This window comes from Aethalodelphis obliquidens, unplaced genomic scaffold (genome assembly GCF_003676395.1).
Source record: "Aethalodelphis obliquidens isolate GAN/ISIS:26980383/991018 unplaced genomic scaffold, ASM367639v1 scaffold53, whole genome shotgun sequence".
Taxonomy (NCBI): Eukaryota; Metazoa; Chordata; class Mammalia; order Artiodactyla; family Delphinidae; genus Aethalodelphis; species Aethalodelphis obliquidens.
This window is the reverse complement of record NW_020837997.1, coordinates 828,600-839,609: the sequence shown is the minus strand read 5'-3', so window position 1 is coordinate 839,609 and position 11,010 is coordinate 828,600. Positions and strand designations below refer to the sequence as shown.

The 11,010-nt window shown below is 58.5% G+C and overlaps 1 protein-coding gene across 6 annotated transcripts in view; it reads left to right on the top strand.

Annotated features, from left to right (window-relative positions):
* Nucleotides 1–2,093: 2,093 nt before the first annotated feature.
* Nucleotides 2,094–11,010, top strand: part of NOTCH3 (notch receptor 3) — a 33,974-nt gene continuing 25,057 nt past the window's right edge. For 3 of the 6 annotated variants that reach the window (XM_027084481.1, XM_027084480.1, XM_027084476.1), the window contains exons 1-7: nucleotides 2,095–2,859; nucleotides 5,496–5,574; nucleotides 8,869–9,011; nucleotides 9,092–9,430; nucleotides 9,523–9,645; nucleotides 9,723–9,956; nucleotides 10,813–10,968. In XM_027084481.1, the coding sequence (XP_026940282.1) occupies nucleotides 2,745–2,859; nucleotides 5,496–5,574; nucleotides 8,869–9,011; nucleotides 9,092–9,430; nucleotides 9,523–9,645; nucleotides 9,723–9,956; nucleotides 10,813–10,968 (1,189 nt within the window). In that variant the 5' untranslated portion in view covers nucleotides 2,095–2,744. Of the gene's footprint in view, nucleotides 2,860–5,495; nucleotides 5,575–8,868; nucleotides 9,012–9,091; nucleotides 9,431–9,522; nucleotides 9,646–9,722; nucleotides 9,957–10,812; nucleotides 10,969–11,010 lie in introns of all 6 variants that reach the window. The other 3 variants (XM_027084479.1, XM_027084478.1, XM_027084477.1) reach the window with 2 other exon arrangements.

Genomic DNA, 11,010 nt, shown 5'->3' with positions numbered 1-11,010 from the left:
TTAGTGCCCACCTCATGCTGGGTGATGCCTGGCGCCTCGGGAGCCCCCAGTATAGAGGAGCAAAGAAAGAGCAGGATACAGGCACCCCCAGCCCCCTGTGGACAAGGCCGAGCGGTAGGGCAAGAGGGCACTAGGAGAGCTGGTGGTGGGGAGCAGAGAGGGCTTCCTGGAACTGGAATCTTGAAGAATAGGAGTTCATCAGGAATGGAGGACGGATAGGCATGCTAGAAAGAGGGACCAGCATGGAGAAAACAGTGGCATGTGCAGGAAGTAGTAGAGCATTCCCTATAACTAGAAGGAAATGCATTTTTATTTATTTATTTATTTTTGGCCACGCTGCGTGGCATGTAGGATCTCAGTTCCCTGACCAGGGATTGAACCCGGGCCACGGCAGTGAAAGCCTGGAATTTGGGACTTCCCTGGTGGTCCAGTGGCTAAGACTCCAGGCTCCCAATGCAGGGGGCCCAGGTTCGATCCCTGGTCTGGGAACTAGATCCCACATGCCACAACTAAGAGTCTGCATGCCACAGCGAAGATCTAGCATGCGGCAACGAAGATCCTGCGTGCTGCAACGAAGACCCGGCGCAGCCAAATAAATAAATATTTTTTAAAAAGGAAGAAAGAAAGGCTGGAATCCTAACCACTAGGACACAGGGGAACTCCTATGAAATGCATTTTTAAAGAGAATACATCTGCTGTGAGTTCCTGCTTGGGGAGGAAGCAATGCAAAAGGGTCCTTCTAACTAGCTGGGTGTCCCAGGCAGAAACCTGAGCAAAGGCCATGAGAGTGCAAAGCCTGCTGGGTGAAGATGGAGTTTGCCTCAGTGTGATGATGAAGGGGACAGGAGGGGCTGGAGAGGGGCTGAAGGCTCTGAAAGCAGGGCTGGGGGGCTTGGATTTCCTCCTGGGGTGACGGGCATGGGAAGGACTTAGGCGGCACCTGCCCCATGGGCCTGTTGACTCAGCACACTCACAGTGAGTAAGCCCTTCTTATTGTGCAACTCTTGTCCTTTTCTCTGCCCAGTCCCCACCCCCATTCCCACCCCTCTCACTCCACGTGGCCTGGAGTCACTCAGACTTGGGTTCAAATCTTAGCTCTTCCTCTAGAAAGCCTTCAGCAAGTCACCATAAGATGGGCAGATACCCACCCCCATGGGGGCTGACCCATAAGATGGGTGGATAGCTCTCCTCCCAGATGGAGGTTGCACTCATAAGTTGAGAGTGGCAGGACATCCTCAGTTCCTGTCCCCTGTGGCTGGGCTATCTGCCAGCCTCAGCAGGGCTGGGGGTCATCTCCCATACTGGGCCCGGTCAGTTGTGACTGTCTCCCACCTTGGTGCCCCATGCTTAGGCCCAGTGTTTAGCTGCCTCATGGGCGACGCTCAGGCTCCTCGGTTTCAGCACCTCACCCCCAACCCATTCCTCCCTGCAGCCTCATCACCGAGCCAAATACTTACAGGTCAGCCTGGCCTCTTTCTCCTCCTCCTCCTCCTCAGGGCCAGCCCGAGCCCTGAGCTGCCCACTCTCCCCTCCCTCCCGACTTGACTCTGCCCCCTCCTCTGGGTGCAGACCTGTCTCTGCTGGGATGTCTTTCTTCCAGTTCTGGGCTGAGCCCCTCTGAACCCTTCTCAGTGACGCCCTCCCTGGGGGAGGAAACTGTATCCCCAGCCTCTGGAACAAAGCCGGACATAGAGCTGGAGCTTTATATTTATTTGTTGAATAAATGAATGAATGAATAAGTAACCCCCCCTCCCCCAGCAGAGCCCTCACCGACCCCTCTGCATGCCCTCCCCAGATTCGTCCCTCCCTCTGGCCCAGCCCTTAAGCCCACAGTGCTGGGGGTGTCTGTGTCTGGTTTTTTCTTCCCCAGACTGAGAGCTTCTCTAGGGCTGGGCATGGGGCCTTTCTGGGGCCCCCATTCTTGCCACAGGGACAGAGCCCACTGCAGAGTGGCTTTGCAGTATGACTGATTTTGGAGAAGACAGTTTGATCAAATTGAGCAAGACTGGCAAAGTTGTGTAGGGTATGGGGTGGGGCTGGGGGGTGGGTTGGACATTTGGGGTTCACACAGGGTAGTGAGGAGGAAGGGGTTGCTTTCAGGGAGGGCTGAGAGTAAGAAGGGTTGTGGGTGTTTGGTAGCACACGTGACTCCTAGCCTGTGTCTGAGGTCCGAGGCTGCAAAAATCGCCTAAGGCTCAAGGTCTGGCGGGGCCTGAGTTTAGAGTTTGTGAGTGTTTCAGATTTTAAGTCCCCAGGAAGCTCTGTGCATGCCTCTGCATTTGTGCATCCTGGCTGTGTGTTCATGAGCCTTGCAGGACGTGCCTGGCTTCAGTTTCGGGGTGTCGGGGGTGGGGGAGTATCTGTGTTTGCGTCTTGGCTCTGTGTGTGTCTCCCGCTCTGGATGGGTGTTGGGGAGCAGGGGTGATGTTCAGGAGGCTGGGTGTGTCTGTCACGCTGTTTGGGCCCGCGTCTCACCGCAGAGCTGGCCTGAGTTTCCAAGAGGGTCTTCGGGTCCCAGGCTGTGTGGGTGGAGGGTGGGCAGGGACCCCGGGAGGCCAGGCCGGGGGCGGGGGAGCTCAGGGCTGGCCCCGGGGCGGAGCGAGCCGCCCAGGGCTGGGGGCGGGGCTGTCCGGCAGTCTCACTTCAGCGAAGTTGGCGGCGCGGAGGCTGGCCCCGGACGCGCCAGGAGCCCAGGGAAGGAGGGAGGAGGGAGGAGGGAGGAGGAAGGGTCGCGGCCGGCCGCCATGGGGCCGGGGCCCCGGGGCCGCCGCCGCCGTCGCCTGATGTCGCCGCCGCCACCCCTGCCGTCCGTGCGGACGCTGCCCTTATTGCTACTGCTAGCGGGGCCGGGGGCTGCAGGTGAGGGGCCGGGACCTGGCGGGCGGGATGGGGTGAGTGGGTGGGGGAAGGGTAAGAACGGAGTGCCAGGCCTCCCCGAGACTGGGGCTGGCGGGCCTGGGAACCAAGGACCAGAGAGCAGAGACAGGGAGCTCAGGAGCCCGGGGACTGTGTGGCAGTCCCGGGGGTCAGGGACCCAGAATTGGGAGTGGGGGCGAGGTAGGACCCCAGAAGCCCGAGGAACTGGGGCCCAGGGGAGATCTGAGCTGGGAATGAAGGGACACAGGAGCCCAGGACTGGGAGCTCGAGGTGCGGGGATCAAGATTGGCGCGGGGGGTGGTGGTGCGGGGGCGTGGGTAACCAAGAATCTGGGGCTCTCTCACAACCTACGCCCGTCTGGAGTCCTGGGAAGGTCACGATTGGAACCCAAGTACCCCCACGTCGGGGACCCCTCACACAAAAGCCCCCCACCCTACTCCGAGCAGGGCTGGCCGGGCGGGGGGCGGGGAGGTGGCGCGAAGTTCTCGGAGCTCTAAACTCGGAGAAAACTTCCCAGGCCGGAGCGCGGCAAGACCCGGACCCGGACCCAGAGCTGGAGCTGGATCCAGAGCTGCGCCCGCGCCCCTTCCCCCGCCCGCGGCCCCGCTCCCGCCCCTGGCTGCCAGGACCGGACGGCCCCGGGACCCCGTCCCCGCCTTGGGAAGGGAGGGGAGGGCAGGGGGCGCGAGCCCACGTGCTCCTCTCCGGCTCCGGCGCCCCCTCCCCGCAGCCCGAGCCCCTACCCAGCCTGCCGGGGGACCCCGCCCCTCCCCCTCCCCACTCTCCCCTCCCCCGCCCGGGACAATGGCCGCGCCGTCTAGACACCCCCTCCCCCCGGCCAGCCTCGCGCTTTCTTTGCCAGACAAAGCGGGACAGCGGCGGGGCCCGGGCCGGGGCTGCAGGGGTGCACCCCGTAAAGGGAGGCCTGGCCGGCAGGGAAGGGATGCGGGCCGAGTAGCCCTGGCCCTGGGTCTCTGGACCCTGACGGTGGGGCTCAGCACTGGGAGGGGTGGGGGCTGCGGGAGGAAATGGGCCTCCCCAGCTCAGCCCCGGGGTCGATGGGGCAGGACCAGGCAGGAGCAGCCGCCCCCGCGAGGCCAGCGCACACCCACATGGCCTGTCACACATTCACAGGACACACAGTCTTGGGTCGCACATGCAGAGATGCGGACGTGCGCGTGCGCACACACGCACAGAGTACACCGGCAGAGGAATACACCCAGCTCACACAAGGCACAGACATACACAGCTCACATGGGTTCACACTCGCATGCACATACAGTGACATATGTTCACACATACCCTGCACCACCAGCCCAAGACCTCACACACACTGCCTGCACACACTCAGATGCACATAGATGGAAGGACATGCCTACACCCAGCTCACACATGCAGACAGACGGGCACATCCAACCCATACACAGACACACCCAGGCACACAGAGGTCACACACAGACACACAGCTATATACCCAGATACATAGTTCACATACATGGACACACAAAAAGTTTCAGTCTATAATCCTCTACATCCATGCAGGTCACGCAAACACACATGTGGCTCACAGGGCCCACAGCTCAGCAGGGCCCACGGCTTGTGTCATGTGGCCCCCAGTGTGAGTTCGCAAACACCCACGGGCTCCTGTCTGGGTAATAGTGTCCTGTCTGCTTGTCCCTTGAGGAAGGGGACAGAAGCCCTGTTTGGTGCATTCCCATGTCCAGCTTAATTTGTTCTATCTCTCCCTTTTTAATCTGTCTCTGTCCATCTCTATCTCCTTCTCTCTGCCTGCCTGCTTCTAGTTTCCTCTTTTATGTCTGTCTCTGTTTTTCTAATTTTCCTCTTCCTCTCCCTTTCTCTCTCTCTCTCTCATACATGCATACACAGGCACACATGCACACAGCAGCCCCACACCTGCTGGCACACACAATTCTCCACTAGCTCACACCCCGCCACGCCCCTGACCCATCTGACAGGACAGTTCGACTGTGCCACACCCCAGAGGGACACAGCCCTCAGGGATGGCGACGCTGGACAGGGCAGCCCACATCTTGTGCTGGCTGCCCCTCCCTTCAATACAAACCCTATCCCTGCAACACCCAATGCTGGAGGCACATGGAGTACATGCCTTGGCATCTCTCCCCAGACCTAGCACACAGGCCTGCCCAGCTGGAGTAGATGCCCAACATCAGCGGAAGGAAGACCCATATGCCCCTAGGAATCCCCGCCACTGCCCCCTCCACAACCCCAGGATCTGGGCACACAGTCCCAGACCTCCCTTCAACACTCAGCAGCACCCTCACTTCCTGCCTTAGCACCCCCCCCTCCGCATTCTGGCAGCTTCTGAGCGCCCACATCTGGCATAAGTCGGCCCCTCCTCCTGCCCACCCCTGCCTTGTGGTTCCCAGGGCCCGAGCTGGCAGGGACAGCTGCAGCCCTAACAGCTGGGGCCAGGGTGGGGGGCCGTGGGAACTGTGGATGGGGGGCTCCCAGCACTCGCAGAGACGCCCCCAGCCTGGCGCAGCTGTTGCCTGGGGGAGGAAAGGAGGGAGTCTCACTCTGGGCTGGGGTTCCTGGGTGCCTTCCTGACACCCCCACCTTCCTTCACCCCTACCCAGCGCCCTCTTGCCTGGATGGAAGCCCGTGTGTGAATGGAGGTCGCTGCACCCAGCTGCCCTCCCGGGAGGCTGCCTGCCTGTGAGTGCCTGGCTCTGAGCCATGAGTGGGCCCTGTCCGGGGAGGCGGTCTGTCTTCTCCCCCTGCCTCTGTGTTCATCACAGAGGCTTCTACCACTTCCTACATGTGTGTGGCTTGGGCAACCCCTTGTTTCCCCACTGAATGCAGCAGAGTTAGGAGCAGAGGCTCTGGAGTCTGCCTGGCCTGGGTTCAAATCCCATATCATGTTGCCGATGGCCTGAGACTTTAAAACTCTTTAAGCCCCAGTGTCCCAGTCTTAAAAATGGGCCCATCTAGAAAAAAAAAAAAATGGGCCCATCAACGCCAACTTCACAGAATTCTCTGCTGCCTGAGGTCTTGTGTGAATCCCCTGATGGACAGGTAGTTACTCAATCAACAAATTTTCAGGCACTAGTGATAGTGGCTTGGTAGTAGTGGGTACAGCATCTGCACATTCCCACATCTCAAGATTTAGTGGTGGGGACACAAGAGCCCTGATCTGCCACTTTCTTGCTGTGTGACCTTGAGTGAGTCACTTCCCCTCCCTCAACCTCACTGATCTGTGACACAGGGTGCTTCTCCTTGGCTTGTGACCAGAAGGGGCCCCCAAAATGCAATGTTGGATAATGCAAGGAAAGACAGAGGATTGCGGGAGCAGGGCAGGGCCGGGCCTGGGATATTGCTGAGCAGAGGCAGACGGAACTCAGTTTGAATTCTGGCCTCAAAGCAAGTGCTTTGAGCTCTCTGTGCCTTAGTTTTTGCATCTGGAAAATGGGGCAATAATAGTTCCCTCCTTTATGGGGCTGACTGTAAAGATTGAGACCCTTCCTATGGTGCAATCAGCATAGTGTTGGGCATTCAGTAAATGCTTAATAAATGGGATTATCATTATTAATAATGGTAGGGACACAGGAAATAGGTGCCATAAGGTGGAACCTCTCAAGGTTATGGGGAAATGCTTGGTTCCTTTCTATAATATTATCATTAGTAAAAGCAGCTCACCCACTAGCTGTTGATCGATTCATTAATGTATCCATTTATTCAGCAACATGTGTGCCAGGTCCAAGCTGGGTGGTCTGGGTTGACGTTAGAGCCCCTTTGAAGTTACACACGCACTTTGGAGCACCACTGTGGCTCACCTGGGTGGGGGTCTTAGCCTGGTTGAGCGGGTTCCTCGGGTTGGGACGGTGGGAGTCGGGGGTAAAGTGGGACCTTACCCAGAGCTACTCATCTGGGAGGCGGAGCCGCGTGGCCGGGCGCCTGCGTTTGGAGCTCCGCGCCTGGAATGCTGCCGACAGGTGAATGCGCCCGCGGCTGCCCCGCCCCTCGACAGGTGAATCACCGGCCCACGCGGCGGCCCGGAGCCCGGATCGCCCGGAGTGGAGAGAGCTCAGTTCCCAGACCTGGGCCGTGGGAAGCACTCCCCACGCCCCCCACCCCCAGTCTCCTTCAAGGTTCCAAATTCTCGTGTCCTTTCGGGGTCGCCCCGATCTGTCACCCCTCCATGGATCCCCCAACTCTCCCCTTCAAAGTAGGCTCTCAAACCCTTGTCTCTATCTCTTAGTGCTCGCCTCCCCAGCCAGTCCACCCCGCCAAGTCCGTGCTCCCCCCGCCACACACACACCCCTGCCCCCGCCCGTCTCCCGCATAGCACAGGCGGTTGGGTGGGGCGCGGGCGAAGCTGGAACCAGCCAGACCGGTCGGCAGGGGCGCTGGGCGCAGAGCGTGGGAACCCGCCCGGGGCGCCGGGAGGGGGCCGCGCGGCCACGCCCTGCCTGACGTGGGCGGGGGGCGGTGCGCAGTTCTCGGCGCCCAGAGCAGCACTTCCTCTCCCGGCGAGCAGTCTTGGCTGCCGTCCTTGGCCTGAGGGCCTTGGGAGAGGGCGCTTGGGAGCTGGGTTCTCCCCTTCTTACACCATCTGCACCAGGCCGTGCCCCGACTTGTTTCAGTGGGGGCTGGGGTGAGGGGATCTTGTGGGTGACGCTAAAGGCTGAGTCAGCTACTTAAGTTTAGCCCCGAGCGACCTGCACAAGCCAGAGGAGGAACCGGCGCGAGGGGTGGGTAGCGTCGGGGGACGGGCCTGGACCCTCTTGTCTCTCCAAGCCCCTCCCTCTGACCCCACCGTCTGGAAGTTTCTGGTCTTAAGACCAACCCCCATATTTACCCGCACATTCAAGGTTGCCTTGGTGGGTTTGGAGGGGGCTGCAGGCTGAAGGACTTTCCTCCAACAAGAGGGCGCCCGCGTTGGTGGCCACCTCCTCCTCGCAACGGAAGGAAGGGTAGTTATGTGCCCCCAGGAAAGGAGTTGAGGATTGGTGGGGGTTCTCCTGCCTATGCATGTGAGAGTCCATATTCGTGAATGAGGCTATGGGTTGGTATCTGAGTATTTGCCAGGGCAACACATCGTGTTGGTGTGTCCTTCTGTGTATCTGTGTATATTTTGGGGTCTGTCTGTGTGTGCCTGGGAATCTGAGACTTTGCATTTCCCGTTTCCTCTACTCTTCCCCACACAGCCCCATGACTCCCTCCCTCACTGTGAAAATGTATTTGCCTTTTCCCCACCCCCATCACTATCCTCCTTATCCTGTGTCTTAGTTTCCTGTGGCTACTGTAACAAGTTACCACAAACTGGTTGAAACCGACAGAAATTTATTCTTGCAGTTCTGGAGGCCAGAAGTCTGAAATCAAGGTATTGGCAGTCACAGCCTCTCCAACGGCTTTAGCGGAGAGTCCTTCCTTCCCTCTTCCAGCTTCTAGAACCTCCAGGTGTTCCTCCAGTCTCTTCACACGGCCTTCTCTTTCTCTCAAATCTCCCTTTGCCTTTCACTTGTAAGTAAGGACAGTTGTCACTCAATTTTGGGCCCACCTGGATCACCCAGGGTGACCTCATCTTGACGTCCATCATATAATTACATCACTAATTACATCTCTTTTTCCAAATAAGGTCACAGTCACAGGTACTGGGACATGGACATAACTTTTCTGGGGCCACCACTCAACCCACTACATCTTTCATGGGCCTCATGGCCCTCACCACCGCCCCACCCCGGCATGTTGTTTATTAATTCATTATTTGTATATCTTCTCTTTGCCGGACCTGGCTGTGAACATCAGGAAGGTAGGGACCACTTTAATTGTGTTTGCTGCTGTATTCCTCTTGCTAAGAACTTAGTAGGTGCTCAGGGAATATTTGTTGCATGGATGAATGAGTATGCGTGTGTGTTTGCTTGTGTGTTTCTTGTCTTTCTTGTGCATATCTCTGTGTTTGGGGCCGTCCTGTCCTCACTTTCCCCACCAGGTCATTTCTGCCCACAGGTGCCCACCAGGCTGGGTGGGTGAACGGTGTCAGCTGGAAGACCCCTGCCATTCCGGCCCCTGTGCTGGCCATGGTGTCTGCCAGAGCTCGGTGGTGGCAGGCACCGCCCGGTTCTCCTGCCGCTGCCCCCGTGGCTTCCGAGGTAAGGGAGGGTCTGGAAGGGAGCCCGGGGCAGGCAAGGGTGTGGTCAGCCCCAGGCTCACCCTTTCTGGTTCCGTCCAGGCCCAGACTGCTCCCTGCCAGACCCCTGCCTCAGCAGCCCCTGTGCCCATGGTGCCCGCTGCTCCGTGGGGTCCGATGGCCGCTACGTCTGCTCCTGCCCACCTGGCTACCAGGGCCGCAGCTGCCGAAGCGACGTGGATGAGTGCCGGATGGGCGGACCCTGCCGCCATGGTGGCACCTGTCTCAACACACCTGGCTCCTTCCGCTGCCAGTGCCCAGCTGGCTACACAGGGCCACTGTGTGAGAGCCCCTTGGTGGCCTGTGCCCCCTCGCCGTGCCGTAACGGGGGCACCTGTAGACAGAGTGGCGACCTCACCTATGACTGTGCCTGCCTTCCTGGTGAGGGAGCTGTACCTAAGGGAGGCAGCAGAGGTGGGGGGACAGCAGGCCAGCCTGGCAATGACCATCCTTGCTCCCTCCTCCCATGCTAGGGTTCGAGGGCCAGAACTGTGAAGTGAATGTGGACGACTGTCCAGGGCACCGATGTCTAAATGGGGGGACGTGTGTGGACGGTGTCAACACCTACAACTGCCAGTGCCCTCCTGAGTGGACAGGTGAGCAGTGGGACTAGAGGGAAGACCTTGGGTCGGCATGCACCAGGTGACTAGACTGGTGCATCTGTGTGCCACAGGCCAATTCTGTACGGAGGACGTGGACGAGTGTCAGCTCCAGCCCAACGCTTGCCACAATGGGGGTACTTGCTTCAACACGCTGGGTGGCCACAGCTGTGTGTGTGTCAATGGCTGGACAGGCGAGAGCTGCAGTCAGAATATTGATGACTGTGCCACGGCCGTGTGCTTCCATGGGGCCACCTGCCATGACCGTGTGGCCTCCTTCTACTGTGCCTGCCCCATGGGCAAAACTGGTGAGTGGCTGTTTTCCCTGTAGGCAGCAGGGAGCCATTGATGGTTCTTGAGTAGAGGCAAGGATGGAGTCTGACTTGAGTATTAGAATGATTATGCTGGAAGCTAGATTTGGGGTGAAGGATAAGCCTGGGAGAGGCCTGGGAGGAGGCTGGCAAACAGTCCAGGGCAAAAACCATGGGAATTTAGAGCTAAACTGTGACTGAGAAAGAGAGGGGAAAAAGTCCAAAGGGAAGTGGCAAAGGTCAGAGGAGGTGTTTGGGAGGGGGACTTGGAAATGGAGGGAAGGGTATGTCAGACAGAGGGTACTGCAGAAGCAAAGACTTGATGGTAGGACCCTTTTATAATCAGAAAAAGAATCAGTAGATTTAAAAACAATATGTGGGGCTTCCCTGGTGGCGCAGTGGTTGAGAGTCCGCCTGCCGATGCAGGGGACGCGGGTTCGTGCCCCGGTCCGGGAAGATCCCACATGCCGCGGAGCGGCTGGGCCCGTGAGCCATGGCCGCTGAGCCTGTGCGTCTGGAGCCTGTGCTCCGCAACGGGAGAGGCCACAACAGTGAGAGGCCTGCATACCGCAAACAAACAAACAAACAAACAAACAATATGTGGTTGCTTCCAACTTCAAATGGTTCAGAACAAAAGATAGATAAAGCTTACAATAGTTGAATCTAGGTGGTGGGTATATGAATAAACTTTTTGTATGTTTGAACTTTTCACAATAAATGATTGGGGAGAAATAGCTACTAAATACAATGCTGGTTAGTAAAAACAAAACACAAAACCATATTTGGGGGTGTGGGAGCTTTGGGCAGAGCTGGGGGGCATATCTGCCCTTGACCTCTACCTACTCCTTCCCAGGACTTCTGTGTCATCTGGATGACGCCTGCGTCAGCAACCCCTGTCACGAGGATGCTATCTGCGACACGAACCCGGTGAACGGCAGGGCCATCTGCACCTGTCCACCTGGCTTCACAGGCGGGGCGTGTGACCAGGATGTGGATGAGTGTTCCATTGGTGAGGGGGCGCTGTCTGAGAGTAGGGAAGGAGGGGAGAGGC